The 17,183-nt window shown below is 48.2% G+C and overlaps 1 protein-coding gene across 1 annotated transcript in view; it reads left to right on the top strand.

The window, feature by feature from the left end:
- KCNH4 (potassium voltage-gated channel subfamily H member 4) overlaps positions 1-17,183 on the top strand; it is a 56,450-nt gene that overhangs the window by 15,597 nt on the left and 23,670 nt on the right. The window contains exons 3-6 of the mRNA XM_035135492.3: positions 3,608-3,739; positions 5,497-5,624; positions 10,710-10,953; positions 13,781-13,938. Coding sequence (XP_034991383.3) covers positions 3,608-3,739; positions 5,497-5,624; positions 10,710-10,953; positions 13,781-13,938 — 662 coding nt within the window. The remainder of the gene's footprint in view (positions 1-3,607; positions 3,740-5,496; positions 5,625-10,709; positions 10,954-13,780; positions 13,939-17,183) is intronic.

The raw sequence follows: 17,183 nt of genomic DNA, 5'->3' as shown, positions 1-17,183 counted from the left end.
TACTGGGAGCCAGTGTAGCTCTCTCAGGACCGGTGTTATGTGGTCCCGGCGGCCACTCCCAGTCACTAGTCTAGCTGCCGCATTCTGGATTAATTGCAGTTTCCGGGTCACCTTCAAAGGTAGCCCCATGTAGAGCGCATTGCAGTAGTCCAAGCGGGAGATAACCAGAGCATGCACCACTCTGGCGAGACAGTCCGCGGGCAGGTAGGGTCTCAGCCTGCGTACCAGATGGAGCTGGTAGACAGCCGCCCTGGACACAGAATTAACCTGTGCCTCGATGGACAGCTGTGAGTCCAAAATGACTCCTAGGCTGCGCACCTGGTCCTTCAGGGGCACAGTTACCCCATTCAAGACCAGGGAGTCCTCCACACCTGCCCGCCTCCTGTCCCCCCAAAATAGTACTTTTGTCTTGTCAGGATTCAACCTCAATCTGTTAGCCGCCATCCATCCTCCAACGGCCTCCAGGCACTCACACAGGACCTTCACCGCCTTCACTGGTTCTGATTTGAAAGAGAGGTAGAGCTGGGTGTCATCTGCATACTGATGAACACCCAGCCCAAACCCCCTGATGATCTCTCCCAGGGGCCTCATATAGATATTAAAAAGCATGGGGGAGAGAACGGAACCCTGAGGCACCCCACAAGTGAGTGCCCAGGGGTCTGAGCACTCATCCCCCCCACACCACTTTCTGAACACGGCCCAGGAGGAAGGAGCGGAACCACTGTATGACAGTGCCCCCAGCTCCCAGCCCCTCTAGACTGGAAAGGATCCAAATGGTCCATAATGTTGTTGTGGCCATAATGTCTTGGGCCAGCCCTGGTCAGGCTTAAAAGCATGTGAAATCTTTAAAAAAAAAGCCAGAGTTGGGCTAAGCACAATTTAAGCTCAGGGGCTGAGGGTTGCTGGGCGTCACTGGTGGGGAAGAGTGGTGCTGCATTCAGATCCTGCGCGCTGGCAGCTGATTGGTCCCTGTGAGAACAGGCTGCTGGACTAAGCTGGCTTTTTCTAAGGTTGTTAATTTATTCTTAGAATAGGCTGGTTTGTGTCATTTATACACGTAGAATTTGGGTTTCTTTGGTACAGACTGATGAAGTGCTGTTGGCACATAGCAGACAATGCCGGGGTCATGGGTCCTCTGGAGAGCCCAAGGGAAATAATTTGTCCAGAGTGACACTTGCTTCCTCAGTGAGGGGTGGGGCATCTCATATCTCCAGGGTTCCACTGGCATTTTCCCCCTGGACATGGTTTAAGATGCTGGGCTGTTTTCAGCAACAAACCCCTTAACAGAGGTACTGCCTCTCCTGTTTCAGTGACCGAAGAAATGGGAAGGTTCTTTCCTGCTGCCAAAGCCTCGTTTACCGGGGTAGTATGGCTTCTGGTTTCCAGCGAGATCTTGTGGAACTCTCGTGAGATCTTGCTGGAAGCCACTGCCACTTCTTCAATGGCAGTGCCAGCAGGGGGTTGAGGGGGCTACTTGTGGCAGCTCCAAGGAAGTAGCTTCTGGGTAGATGTGGCAAGAGCCTCACAAGATCTCATGAGAGCTCTGTGAGATCTTGCCGGGACCCAGAACCCACTGCCATAGCTTCTTGCCTCTAGTGGCGCTGGCAGCAGGTGATCTGTTGGGAGTGAGATCTTCCACCATCGTGGATCTTGCCACCGAAGCAGACTGCTTCATATCGCCTGGTTGAAACAGCTTGAGCTTGGCAAACTTCTGAAACTACCTCCACATTTAGCTCTTCCAAATCTTTCAGGTGTGAAGAGTGTGGAGCTTGTTCTATATCCTATATTTGGAATGTGTGGGGATATAGACAGACAGAGAGTTGTTTTTTCAGGGCAGCCCTTTTCTCTCTCTAAACCTGGGCTCTGTGAGTTTGTCAGCTGCCCACCACAAGATAATAAATAACAGCTTTCTCAGTTGCTGAAGGCTAGAGGCTAGGCCATCACATAACCTATCGCTTGCAGTGTCATGGCTAGACATCAAATACCAATGGAAAAATGGTATACCTCCATTCTAGAAAAGATGCGAGCCGCACTCGCAAGGAAATATTAATATTTTTATGTTTTACCTATAATTACTTAAGCAAATAAGGCTTAGCTGCCACTGCATTTTAAAAAACAATGGCGATCCTCCTAAAATAGCCCAAACAGAAGAAAAGAGAGGTCATTCTCAAGCAGCTGCCAAAGGATGTATTTATAAAAATTAATCATCCAGCACATTTCAACAAATGTCCTCATCAGAGGGATATCAAAAAGTAAAAACGGTGTAAGAACCATATCACCAAGCTAGAAAAGATCTGAATAGTGCTGATGAAATGGGTATTATTAGTAGTTTCTAGTTTTATCCCTCTTGCACTCTGATGGTTTCTTGTACAAATGCTATTCTAATCTGCTAGAATGGTGTTGCTGTTTTTATGCTGATCGTACAGCTTTTTGCCTGTTGATATTTACTGTCGCTTCTTGGAAGCATTTGTTCAGATGTGTTGTGACATTCACTGATTCTCTTGCAACATCAGCTTGAGACTTGAGCGTTAACTTTTTAAAGCTACTACTGCACCATATAGTCCAGGGGTAGGCAAACTAAGGCCCAGGGGCTGGATCCGGCCCAATCGCCTTCTAAATCCAGCCCGCGGACGGTCTTGGAATCAGCGTGTTTTTACATGAGTAGAATGTGTCCTTTTATTTAAAATGCATCTCTGGGTTATTTGTGGGGCATCAGGCCCGGCTCTAGGGGTAGTCTTGGTGGCGCAGGGCGGGGGCGCCAGAGCGATCTCCGCGCCAGGGCGCCCAACAGGCTTGAAACGGCCCTGTGGGGCATAGAAATTCATTGATTATTTTTTTCAAAATATAGTCCGGTCCCCCACAAGGTCTGAAGGACAGTGGACTGGCCCCCTGTTAAACAAGTTTGCTGACCCCTGATAGTCCCTCTCAAGCCCAGGCACCAGATGTCAGATTGCTACACCTTCCTCCCCAACCTTGTTTGGGTCAGATCATAGCAGCTGTGATCAAGCCAATACGAGGGCATTTCTATAGGGTTGTCCTTTTTTGTTTTAGAAAGCGCCTTTGAGCATGTGCAAAGTACCTTCCTGTGCCCACTGCCAAGAAGGATACAATTTATTTCCCCTCCCCCCCAAAAAAAAACTTGGACAGAGTGCCTTTGAGCACGTGCAGGCTGCTTTTTCCTTGTAAGAAGAAGCATCCAAAACGTAGAGCAGGCATCCCCAAACTTCGGCCCTCCAGATGTTTTGGACTACAATCCCCATCTTCCCTGACCACTGGTCCTGTTAGCTAGGGATCATGGGAGTTGTAGGCCAAAACATCTTGAGGGCCGCAGATTGGGGATGCCTGACGTAGAGCCATTCTAAGCTGATCAAAGGCAGTTTAGGCATGAAGGCACGTTTGAAGGAAACCACCAGGAAGAAATTAATAGAATCATAGAATTGTAGAGTTGGAAGGCTCCCTGCAATGTGGGAATCTGCAGCTGTCCCATTACGGGGATTGAACCTGCAACCTTGGCGTTATCAGCACTACACTCTAACCGACTGAGCTATCCAGGTTCCTCCTCGGTGCAGATAGTGATGCTGCCCTTTCCCTTTTCTCCCTGGTGCAGGAACAGCCTTCTGGTGCCTGCTGGACATCGTACCTATCAAGAACGAGAAAGGCGAGGTGGTCCTTTTTCTCTTCTCCTTCAAGGACATCACCGAGAGCCATGGAAAGAGCCAGTCGAGCGAAAAGAAGGAGGGTAAGGCCTTGGTGGGGGAGGTAGGCTGGGCTCTGGAAACAGGGTCACGAGACCCAGGATAGAGCAGATGGGTACACCTTGGCAGAACAACACACCGAGCGAGGGGTACGCCTTAAGAGAGCAGCTGTTGGCTCCAAGCTGGTTTGGGCATCTCCTTCCCCACTCTGCAAGGCTTCATCTGGGATGTGTGCATGCATATCTCTCTCTCAGAGTCAAAGGCATAGTCTATCCCTGCACCAGGAGATGCTCGCCCCCTTTCAGCAAGAGCCTGCGGCCTTCCCAGTATTGTCAGAACTCCAGCTGCCAGCATTCTAGCTGCATGGTCCTTGGTGACGGGAGCTGCAGTCTCCATCCTCGTTCCAGGTTCTGCCTCCACTTTGAGAGGCAACTGTCACTGGGAATCACAAGTGGGGAAAGAGTTGCTGTTGCAGTCAGGGTCCCCCAGGCACCCGATGGCTGGCCATTGCTCAAACTGCTGCCGGAAAAACGTCCCATGAATGGGAGTAGGAAGACCCTTTTGGAAGGCTGCTGGAGGTTCCTGTGAGGTTTTCCTTCATCACTGTTGGACTGAAAGCAAGCTGTAGAAGCGTTTGTTTGGATTAGCTGAGGAAGACTCCATGGGGTTAGAAGAGCAGCTGTTCTTATATTAAGGTCACCACTATCCTTACATCCAGAGATGTTCCATCACTACAGAACAGGGCGGGTAATTCTTTGACCGAAATAGCTTCGGGAAAGATTTTTTTTTTAAAAAAACATTATTATTCTATTTAGACCATTTCAGTACTGCTTAACATGAAAACGTATTTCCAAGCAATGTGCCACAAATTTAGAAAAAGGACACAATAAAACCATCCATACGGGTATCAGTTCCTTCTTCTTGTAAACGCACCTCCCTGCACAACAACTTTCGACCTCCACTCGTTCATCCTGGCTCTCAGCCAGGGCCCAAACAAACTCACAGATCACATGCACACCCCCCCCAAAAAATAAAAAATAAATCTCACAGTGAAGAGGGTGTTCCTGGAACGTTCTCTATCACTCTCGGCTTGCTTTTCTGGGCTTGCTTTTAAGGGTGATGGAGCTTCTTCAGGTTGCCCATAGCTGCATCCTATTCGGGTGCATCCACACACCTGGTTCCAGGCTACAGAAGGTTTGGTTTGGTGAGTTTCCCGGGAGGGGGGGGCAAAGGATGACAAACAGGACACCTCTCCATTTGCAGGCCTTTGTCTGGCCTCTCTACACCTCTCCTCTTCCACCTGCTTTACTGTGTCATAATGACAGGGCTCAGTCCCCCAACAGAACGAGGTGGAGGTGATATCACATGCTGGCTCACTGCTTGTTGCATCTAGCATGTTGCACGGCATTCAGAGTGACGTAATTAGACTTTCTGTCATTAACAACCTATTGGACGGAATCAGCCCACAGGGTTCCATTTAGCTCTTTTCCTATGGTTAGGGACCTGTAGCCAACCTAGCACTTCGCTTTTGAAACTGCCCTGTTTATGAGTACCCTATAGCTGACAGGTTTGTCAACACTCCACAACTAGCTGCCACTTTTGTTTTTTGCCCAACCACACATATGATTCTGAGGTCAGCATTTCAGGTTGGAGGTACGGAGCCTGAAAAGCAGGAACAGGAAGCAAAGCCAAGGGGGATGGATTACAGCATGGCAATGTCAGAATCCATATAAACAAGGTATTCTCTCTAAGATCGGAATTTTTTTGACCCTATCCTGTCCCACTCTTTCTCTTCTTCCAGAAAAGCACCGCTGTAAGAAGGCAGGGAGCTCCCATCTGCGGGCAGCCAGGAGACAAGGCCGCACAGCCTTGCACCACATCGCCAGCCAATTCACCAAGAAGGAACGGACAGAGATGAAGATCAACAGCGTAAAGATGATTTGCTTGTTTTGCCCTTTGAGGAGGGGATGGTGGTGACTGGTTGATCGTTGCGGCCCTAACTATGCAACTGTCTGCATACTAGCAGCCATACACCTCTGTCCCTGCTCCCCACAAACACCTTATTCTGAGAGGCCATTGTTCCGTTCTGAACGAGGGACCTTTTAAGGATGGGTGTGCACGGAAAAGACTGAGGCCACAGCACCATACATTTAAAGCACTATGTTGCCGCGGCTTCCCCCAGGGTATTATGGGAGCTGTAGTTTACTAAAGGAGCTGAGAGTTTCTTAGGAGACCCCCTAATTCTCCTCACGGGGCAACCTTTCCCAGTGTTCCCTGTGAAGACGGACTGACTGCTAAACTACTCTGAAAATTGTAACTCTGGGAAGGGAATAGCTTTCCCCCAGTTTCATGTTCTCCTCAGAACAACCCTGTGAGGTAGGTTAGGCTGAGAGGCAGTGCCTGGCCCAAGGTCATCCAGTGAGCTTCACGACCGAGTGGGAATAATAATAATAATAATAATAATAATAATAATAATAATAATAATAATAATAAATTTATACCCCGCATATCTGGCTGGGTTTCCCCAGCCACTCTGGGAGGCTTCCAACAGCAGAATAAAATAATTGATTAAAGATTAAAAGCCTCTCTAAACAGGGCTGCCTTCAGATGTCTTCTAAAAATCTGGTAGCTGTTTTTCTCTTTGACATCTGATGGGAGGGCGTTCCACAGGGCGGCGCCACTACCGAGAAGGCCCTCTGCCTGGTTCCCTGCAACTTGGCTTCTCGCAACGAGGGAACCACCAGAAGCCCCTCGGCATTGGACCTCAGTGTCCGGGCAGAACGATGGGGGTGGAGACGCTCCTTCAGGTATACTGGGCCGGGGCCGTTTAGGGCTTTAAAGGTCAGCACCAACACTTTGAATTGTGCTCGGAAACGTACTGGGAGCCAATGTAGATCTTTCAAGACCGGTGTTATGTGGTCTTGGCGGCCGCTCCCAGTCACCATTCTGCCACATTCTGGATTAGTTGTAGTTTCCGGGTCACCTTCAAAGGTAGCTCCACGTAGAGCGCATTGCAGTAGTCCAAGCGGGAGATAACTAGAGCATGCACCACTCTGGCGAGACAGTCTGCAGGCAGGTAGGGAATTTGAACGCTGGTCTCCCAGGCCCTAGTCTGACACTCTAACCTCTACACCATGGTGTACTCTGTAGTGCAAGGCTGCCCCTCCAGGTGGCAATGCTGCAGTTGCATTGAGGAAGCATTGCACAAGAGCCACTGTTATTATTGCATCGATTGCAATAGTGCACTCTCACAAAAAACACCATTCTGGAGGGGCCCTTAGAGGCTTAAATTTTCCCCCCCTGTGGATTAACTGATGGTGTTGTGGGGTCATTCACGTGCTCTCTCTTAGCAGAGCTAAAAAAACGCAGAGATGTGCAGCCCACAGATATGAATTTGGGCAGCCGCCAGTGTTAATAGCATTAAGCCCATCACTTTGTAGGCCTTTGCGGAGGGTCACCCTGTGTGGTATCTCTGCGATTTCTCCCAGCAGTGAGTGCAACCCAACAGGCACGTGTCCTCAAGACCCAGAGCAGCAAAGAGCAGCCCAAGCAGAGCAAAACGAGGCAAGGTCTGCCCACCGCCTGATTTGGGGCCTTGTGGAGTTTTTTTAGAGATTCCAACTAAACATCAGGAAGAACATTCTGGGGGTGGGCTCTCCTTCCTTGGAGGTTTTTAAGCAGAGGTTGGATGGCCACCTGCCACGGATGCTTTAGCTGAGATTCCTGCATTGCAGGGGGTTGGACTAGATGGCCCTCGGGGTCCCCTCCAACTCTATGGTTGTATGGTAATGCAAGAGGCATAGAGTTCAAGGACACTTTCCAGCCAGTTCAAAACACTTGGGGGGAGAAAAATAAGGGCAGTGAGAGGGTGTGGTCTGGAGAGAGTTTCAAGCACCAGATGGAGAGGCTGGAAGGGCCCCTGAGTCTGAGGTTACGCACCCTGGATTTAAAAGTGTGTGTGGTATTGCATCATAATAGAAAGAGATGCAAGGAGTCAGATCTGTCAGGAAGTCTATAAACCCAGGAGCTGGATTGGCTGCAGCAGAGGTGGGGCTGGGCTGCGGACCAAATGAATTCCTCCATGCCTCTCTCTCAGGCCCTTGGGACTCTCCTCAGGCCACACCTCTCTCTCCAGGCCACGCCCCCTCGCCTGCATTGCTTCACGCCCTCCTTGAGTGTTCTTGCCTGGCTGGAATATGTCATTGAATTCTGATAGTGAATAATGTTTTCCTAGATGAAGGGGTGTGTGTGTGTGTGTGTGTGTGTGTGTGCCTAGAAACTATCCTACTTAGGTGGAATCTACACACACATTAAAAAAAAGTTGTGGAAAATGCTTTTTTTAAAAAATGTTTTGAAAAAATATATATTGAATTTGCCATAGCTCACCATCGCCATCTAGTGCCACATTTGTATAATGCACCTTACAACACACTTAAATTGTTTTATTTGCAGCTGTATAACTGAGTGCTTAATGAAGGTAAAATTAAATTGCTTCATCCATTTTTGTCTATGTCACCGACCACTACTGCTATCCAAGCTATTTCTGTACCATAGCGGTTGGGTAATCTGTGGCCCTCCAAATATTGTTGGACTCCCAACTTCCACCCCCCACCCCCAGTCAGCATGGAGAATGACTGTGGATGATGTGAGCTGTAGTCACCTAGTAACTAGTAACCCCTGGAAGGCCACAGTTTCCCCACCCCTGAGACGAAGAGAAAGAGCTCTAGGCATGCTCAGAGATGCTCTGTAAACCACAAGGTCTAGTACAAGGTCTTGTTAGGGTGAAGGATAACAGGTGGAACCTGATCTTGAGACTCAACATAGATTCTTTGTTTCATAGCAGGGACAGAGTGAGGGTTACTTACTTGGTGGACTGAGGACTAAGGTTGGGGTCTGGTGTCTTTATTGCCGGGTTGCAAAAGGCAAAGAGAGAATTAGCTTGTTTTATTACTGCTGCTCTTGGTGCTGCCTAATCCATTGTTACACTAGGGTGCAGTAAGGCAGTAGTTGCTGTGCATTCTAGCCTACATAAGGTTTTGCACACACCTTACATTTAAAGCACATTCTTACCACCAGTTCATCCCCCAACAGAACTACAGTTCCCAGTATTGGGGGGGGGCATATTTAAATGTATGGCATCTGCTCAGTCTTAGTCTATTTCAAGACACTTTCGTTGCATAAGCAGCACAGGTAATGGTCTTCTGCTTTGGGGAGAGAGGCCTGTTTGATTTGTGGCTTGTTCTGATTTTGAAACCAGTCGTCGGGGTTTTAACCCCTTCCTAGATTGTTTATGCGAGAGCTGTTTGCTTGATTTTGCTGTAGGACTTGGTGAAGTTTGTTACCTGTGCATATTGGGGGTGATATAGGGGGGTTGGGGGGGTTGGCAGTAGCTGCAAAAGCCAACCCTATTGCGAGCCCAAACCTTACCAGCCAGTTCTTTTCCTCTGGTGCTCTTCATCCCTTGACAGCTGTTCCCCGTGCCCCCTCCCGGCAATGACCCAACGCCAGTGCAGATTAAAGGGCTTTGGTCTGTTTGAGGGAAGGAGGGTGGTAGTGGTTGGGGGCTGGCGGTCTGCAGGGGAGACACTGTTGAACAGCAGCCACAGCAGCTGCTCTTGCAAACCACACAATCCAGATACAGGCTGGGTCAAAACAAACCCCTTCCCTGCCACGAGCAAATCCAGAGACTTTACTTAACACAAAGCTGATAATGGTTGCCAAGCCTTGCAGGAGCCTGGCTTCCTATTCCTCATCCACACTTGGGATGGAGTGTGTGTGTGTCCTAAGGAGCTTGGGGGGGGGGGCGGAATATGCCTACAAACAAAGTGATCCCAAAGGGATCGCAGAGGATTATCCCAATGGGTAAAGACAGTGCAAAGTATAGGGGGAAGGCAAAAAGCCTTCTGCCTTCTGATTTCCAGAACTGGCTACTACAGTGGAACCTCAGTTTATGAACACCTCGGTTTACGAATTTTCGGTTTACAAATGCCGCGGACCCATCTGGAACGGATTAATTCACTTTCCATTACTTTCAATGGGAAAGTCCGCTTCAGTTTATGAACGCTTCAGTTTATGAACAGACTTCCGGAACCAATTGTGTTCATAAACCGAAGTACCACTGTATTTGGAAAACAAAGCAGTAAGAGAAGACAGAATTTTGTACAATACAGTTGTACCTTGGAAATCGAACGTAATCTATTCTGGAAGTGCGTTTGACTTCCAAAACCTTCGGAAACCAAGGCACGGCTTCCAATTGGATGCAGAAAGCTCCTGCAGCCAATCAGAAGCCGCAGAAGCACCGCTGGACATTCGGCTTCCAAAGAACATTCGCAAACCGGAACACTCACTTCCGGGTTTGTGGCATTCGGGAGCCAAAACATCCAAGAACAAAGGCATTTGGGATCCAAGTTACGTCTGTAGCTTGTGATCTGCACTGCTGGCATTCTTTTGGCATTCCTCAAGGCTTCTCTGTGTCTCTCTGACACAGGCATAGATCACTGGTGGGTCCTGACCCACAAGCCCCAACTGAGGGTGGGGACCCATCATCATTTTCTTCTTTTGTCTCAAGGTTGTAGGGTTGTTGTTGTTGTTGTTTTAAGAGGAGGAGGAGTTGGGAGGAGAAAGGAGGAGGAGAAAGACGTATATAATATGGGTCCCATATTCCAAGTTGGGGTTAAAGGTAGGCCCTGCATTTCCAAACCATATTAATAGATTCCACCACACCTCCCACAGCTATTTAGCTGTTACTGGAAATTCCAATTTCCAGGATAGCTAAATGAAGCCTACACATGTAGAGGCAGTGTGTCAGCCATTGTCCAACCCGCAGGGCTCACGGCCTCGATGAGTTGCACTGATTCTGGAGCCCGTGCCCACTACTAGCATGCAGCCCCCAAAGCGATGCCTGCAATGGGAATGTGACCCTTGGGTGATGAAGGTCTTGTCACCACCCCCGTGGCTCCAAGGTCTAAGGTGCAGGGTTCTCAAAAGGGGTTTCTTGTTTCCTGCGCCCTCCAGAACGTCTTTGAGAACAAGCCCTCCGTGCCAGAGTACAAAGTAGCCTCGGTGCAGAAATCACGCTTCATCCTCCTCCACTACAGCATCTTCAAGGCCCTGTGGGACTGGCTCATCCTCCTGGCCACTTTCTACGTGGCCGTGACTGTTCCGTACAACGTCTGCTTCACTGACACGGAGGATAGCTTGGCGGCCGCCCGCAGCACCATCGTCAGCGACATTGTTGTCGAGATGCTCTTCATTGTTGGTGAGGATTGCAAAGTTGTGCTTTACCTGGGTGCCATTGGGTTGGGGCTGCTGCTGGTGGGCAATAGGGGAGATCTAGCTCTGGTGAAACCTGCACAGGGATGTGAAGTGGGTGTCAAACAATGCTGCAGTGGAGATCCCCTTCATTGCAGTCTCTGTTAGCCACACTGCCTTTTGCATACACACCATATATTTTTTTTAAAAAACCCTTGAATCCTGGGAACTGTAGTTTGCTACAGGTGCTGGGCATTGTAGCTCTGTGAGAGGTGAACTACAGTTCCCAGGATTCTCTGGGGGTTTTTTTAATGTAAGATGTGTGCACAGTCTAAGGCTATACAACAAACACAAACTTTTCACCATTGACGGTATTGAGGCTTCAGCGCCAAGCCAGGTTTTTTTTTACTCCTTCTGTACCTGCTTTAACATCCAGCCTGATTAAGAGTTCTGTTGATTGCAAAAGCTTGCTTGCTGTTTTCTGACATGTTGGTTGGTCTAGTAAAGGGACTTGGAATTTTCTAGATGACAGTTTTTGGTTTATTATGGTTACAATTATTATCCATAGGTTATATATATCTCTGTCTGAGCCATACGTGGTTCTTTCCCTCTCCATTTTACCCACACGACAACTGTGTGAGGTAGGTTAGGCCTAGAGACAGTGTCTAGCCCAAGGCCACTTAGTGAACCTCATGGCTGAGTGAGGATTTGAACTCTGGTCTCCCAGGTTTTATCCCAGTACCCTAACCACTGCACCACACTTCCACTTGTTCTGTGCCTAGAAAACATGGGTCTGAGCAGTTTCCCACTTGACCTGCACTTTCTAGGCGTGTGTCCGAGTGGTTTTCCCCTTGCCTCACTTTTTCCCCAGGGAAAACCCACTCTTTAAGTGCTAAATTCCGAAATGCTCTGATTGAGCGTCAAAAAGTGGTTTTCCCTTGGGGAAAGCATCAGAACAAGTGTGGATAAGCCCCGGGCCTCAACTCTTTGCCATCCATACTAGCATAACGTACCTCTTCCTCCATTTAGCTGATTTGGAGGGTTTCATTCTGAGAAAAGCTTATTAATTTGGCATGCAGAGAATGCCCAGATTATGACGTCATTGATGCTGCTGTGAAATAAAGTCCTGGTGCTTTGTCCCTGCTCTACTAAACTACCACCGGTGTCAAAGTTCATGTAACAAATATGATGCAAAATAAAGAAAATGCTTAATTCTCAAAGACCCTCAATTGTTATTAAATTATGCCGTGTTTCCTCTCCCATTTACAACAATTACAGGGCAGTTACAGTCATGTCTGTTCAGAAGTGATTCCTCACTGAATTAAATGGGGCTCACTCCATTTATAGCCAGGATTGGGAATATGTGGCCTTCCAGATATTGCTGGACTACAATTCCTATTATTACTCCTATAACTCCACCTCCTCCTCCTCCTCCTCTTTCTATACCACCCTTCATCCGAAGATCACATGGCAGTTTATAATTTAAACACAAAAATACATGCCATAACAACAACAACCAGCTGAATCAGCTGAGCAAATCCTCTTGCCTACCAATATCCTTTTTGCAACTTCCAAGTTGTCAAAGGGCAGCCCTGACCATTGGTCATGCTGGGTGGGGATTCTGAGAACATCCGAAAGGAGTTCCCTTCCCTGGGATGGGGGGTTGCATTAGACTTGCCTTTGAGGTGTTAGATGAGATGCCACATATCTACATGGGTTTAGTGAGTGGGTAGGTCAGGAACAGCAGCCTCCTTACAGCTTTTCATTGGCTCCATATCGGCAGCATAACACAGTAGAGTATATCCAGCTATACTGGATACTGGTGGGCAGGCAAGGAGAAAATTGGGACCGTGCGACTCTTAGATTTCTACTAATCACACCTGGTACATGCCTGGCTTCCCCCAGTGAATTCTGGGAATCATAGTTCGCGGTGCTACTGCAAATACTGTGTTAGAGAATCTCAGGCTCCCGAATCTGCAAGTTTCCAAAGTGACCTGATGGGGAGAGATAGAGGGTGACTCAAAATGGATTTCGATGTGCAGCAGAATTGAACTTCCGATGTGTCTTCAGGTATTATTAATTGTGATTAATAGATGGTGGGGAACTGCTGGCCCTCCAGAGATTGCTGAACTACAACTCCCATCATCTCTTGGCCATTGACCATGGTGGCTGAGGCTGATGGGAGTTGTAGTTCAGCAGGATCTAGAGGGTTCCCCACACCTGTACTGTATGCTAGGGAGAAGAAACTGTGCGGGACTATCTCCAGCTTGCTGCCCTGCTTGTGAGCTTCCTTTGGAGGCAGAGCCTGGGGCTGCGTGGCCCTTTCGCTTGATGCAGGACAGGTGTGGGGAACCTTTTGCCTGCCAGATGTTCCAGAACCACAACTCCCACCAGCCGTTGGCCAGGGATGGTGGGAGTTGTAGTTCAGGAACATCTGGCAGGCAAAAGGTTCCCTACACCTGAACTAGGAAGTGATCTATGTATGCCAAGCATCCCCAAACTGCGGCCCTCCAGATGTTTTCGCCTACAACTCCCATGATCCCTAGCTAACAGGACCAGTGGTCAGGGATGATGGGAATTGTAGTCCAAAACATCTGAAGGGCTGAAGTTTGGGGATGCCTGATGTATGCCTTTGCATTGTTGTTGTTGTTGTTGTTGTTGTTGTTGTTGTTGTTGTTAAGGTGTCACGTTGTGCTCGCACATTTGATTTGACATAAGGCTTCCACATGTCCCTCTTCATGTGGAAGACGTGGTCTTGGCACTGCCTGGGTTGGGGGACATGACCAGGAGCACACATATGGTTTGTGAACTTACTGCCTCTTTTTTTCCGATAGACATTATTCTGAACTTTCGCACCACGTACGTCAGCCAGTCGGGCCAGGTGGTCTATGACACCCGTTCGATCTGCCTCCACTATGTGGCGACTTGGTTCTTTGTGGACTTGATTGCAGCCTTGCCCTTTGACCTCCTCTATGCCTTCAACGTCCCTGTGGTGAGTCTGCCTTTAAATCTGCCCCTCTGAATCAGCAAGAGGGGAACGCTGAGAAGCGGCCCTCGGGCCTTTTCGGCTGGAATTGCTGAGCTGCCTCTTTCTAAAAAGAGATGCCTGCCTGGAGGTGCCACCCTCTGAACTGCCTGATCTGAAGCAGGTCCCTTCTGCTCTTGCAAGGAGGAGTGTGCTCATTACAAGAAGTGATTCACACATGATGAAGCGCCACAGAAATGATACGCAACTTCGAGAAATGCCCCACACATCATCACCCCTAATGGGTGCAAGGTGACTTGGCCACCGAGCAGTATCAGAAGATAACTTTGCACGTCCTCAGGGGCACAGTTAATATAATAACAATGGTAAAAACATAATTTTTATAGCACTTTATTATCTCAACAGGTCTCACAGTGATATTAAAGGGTAGGTCAGTATTATTTTCATAAGTATTACAGTGGTACCTCGACTTACGAATGCCTCGACTTCTGAAGGTTTCGACTTCTGAAGTCCACAAACCCGGAAGTATTTTCGCCGCGCATGCGTTCTGCTCATGCGCAGAAGCGGCGTGCGCGGTCTGTGCATGCGCAAAGCGCAAAATCGTGCTTTGCGCATGCGCAAAATGGACGCTTCAACTTACGAAGGATTCGACTCCCAAAGAGCACCACGGAACGGATCACCTTCGTAAGTCAAGGTACCACTGTACCGGGGGGGGGGGAGTGGCACTATAGAGTGCTCATTTTCAGGGCTCCAATCAGCCAGTCATGCCTTCTGAAAGATATGCCGTTCCTTTCCCCCTCCCCATTGGCTTTCTCCACACACACACACACACACACACACACACACACACACACGCCAGTAGCTGATTTCAGAGTGGCTCCAAATTTTGTTTTTAAATCAACTAAATCAGGGGTGTAGAAGAGCCCATAGCACTCCACATGTTGTTGCACTGCAATTCCCATCATTCCTGACCATTGGCCCTGCAGGCTGGGGCTGATGGGAGTTGTAGTCCAGTACCACCTTGAGCGCTACAGGCTCTCCATCGCTGAACTAAATGAAGCCTGTTCTCTCTCTGCCCTGCTGCTGCAAGGCTCCTTCCCCTGTAGCTAATCCCATACCCTGTCTCTGCTGCTTCTTGCTATTGGATGCACCTTTATTTCTTAGCCTCGCTTTCCCGGGGGGCTCATTAAGCAGCTTGGCGAAGTGTCTCATGCTAACATGAGGCCTTCAACTAATGAGGAAACTTATGCAGTTGCTAGCCAGCCATTGCTTTCTCCTGGCAGCGTGCTGAGCAAATGGAGGTCACTAGGTTTGAACTCCTTGCTTCCAAATTTAATCTTGTCAGATTCCACCTGCTTTTCAAAGTAACAGTGACTTCACCTCAGTCCTGCAACAGTGGGAGTTTGAACCAAGACCTCCAGAGACCTGGCAAACGGCAACTCTTCCATTCTCAGAACTGCAATAATCGGCTTCTGAAATAAGAACAAACTGCAGAACCCAAGGCTGTGTGCACACTATACTTTTAAAGCACATTTGAATCACATTCTTTCCCTCAAAGAATTCTGGGCACCTTAGTCTACCCTCACAGAGCTACAATTCCCAGAAACAAACTACAGTGCCCAGAATTCTTTGAGGGACTGAATATGCTTCAAATGTGCTTTAAAGTCACAATATGTGTATGCAGCCTTAGCCTGCTTTGAAGTCACAAAATCTAATTTCTGGAAGTGCAATGGGGGCTGGCTGTGGCTACTCAGTTGTGATGGGGGTCCACTCTGCATGTGCAGAGGGGAACTTTGTCTTGATACAACCATTCTTCATGTGGTTTAAGCTCTGGAAAAGTTGCACAATTTGGTGGGGTGAGGTGAGGTGAGGTGAAGGGCATCTGTCTCAGGCCCCTCCTGTAAGCCCCAGTTACCTTAATCATTGTTCTCAAGCTCCAATCACAGCCATAGCTCAGTGGCAGAATAAGATTTCAGATTTAATGCCCACCACCAGCACCTCTTAATTTAAAGGACTAAGAAGAATAAGACTAGGGAAAGACGCTTGTCGTGAGTGTTGGGAAAGAGTCCAAGTGCAGACTATGATTTATTTATTTATTCCATTTATAGCCCCCCGAGGGAAAAACCTTTCTTCCCCACCCATTTATCCTCATATCAGCCCTATGATGTAAGCCAGGCTGATCACGCATTCAGCTTCAGGTCTAAATGCATGGTATGTTAATGCTGTGGTGAGCAATCACATTGCAGGCTTTCTAAATTAAAATATCAGGTACGGGGAGTGGGATAGTCAATGTCACTACAGTACAAGAGCAAGTTGAATCCTTTCTTTCCCCACCCAGCCATAATCATCAGAGGGGGGGGGGGAAGTACTGCAGAAATCAGTATTGGCACCGATGAGAGTCCTGCCACCCTAATACTAATTTCCATTGGAGTGGTATGATGCTTGCCAAGATTATAGCTGGGGAGGAAAGGCTTAAACAGGGCATCCCCAAACTTCGGCCCTCCAGATGTTTTGGACTACAATTTCCATCATCCCTGACCACTGGTCCTGTTAGCTAGGGATCATGGGAGTTGTAGGCCAAAACATCTGGAGGGCCGCAGTTTGGGGATGCCTGGCTTAAACCTCCCTCCCGTGTGCTGTGCTGTTGGTGACTACCCCCACCTCCAGTCACTTGCCTTGCCTATCTATTTTTAAAAAGAAAACTCTAACCATGTTGTTACTATGAAGTACAATTAAGCCCTGAGATGGGATTTGAACCTAGGTCTTTGCAGTTCTAGCCTAACACTGTTACCCACACTTGCCCACACAAGAATTGCCCAATGCAGGAGTAATCTGATAAATAGTGGAAAATTGGGTTCCACTCAGCATCACAGAGGATTTGTTTTGGTGTTTTTAGGTGGGTGGATCAATTGTCACTTTCTGCTACTCCCCTTTCCACACTCACTGCTTCCTCAATGCTCTCAGGTTCTCTCCCCCCCCCCCCCGCCATGCTTGTAATTATTTGTGGTGCACTCCTAAATGGAGTGTGGCTATATATATATATATATATATATATATATATATATATATTCCTTTCGATCCCTAAGATTTGCAACAAACACACACACACACACTCCCAGAAAACTGCATGCTAAAAATTGCATGCTGAAATTTTGCAGTTGCCTGAGTGTGTGCATTTGCACACTTCTTGGATGGGATTTAAAAAGGAAAAGGCAAGGTTCCTGTGAAGCTGAGTGCATGCCCTATCAGTA

The sequence above is a fragment of the Zootoca vivipara genome, chromosome 12, assembly GCF_965207765.1.
Source record: "Zootoca vivipara chromosome 12, rZooViv2.hap1.1, whole genome shotgun sequence".
Taxonomy (NCBI): domain Eukaryota; kingdom Metazoa; phylum Chordata; class Lepidosauria; order Squamata; family Lacertidae; genus Zootoca; species Zootoca vivipara.
The sequence above is the reverse complement of the archived record's forward strand: the minus strand, read 5'-3'. Positions and strand labels throughout refer to the sequence as shown.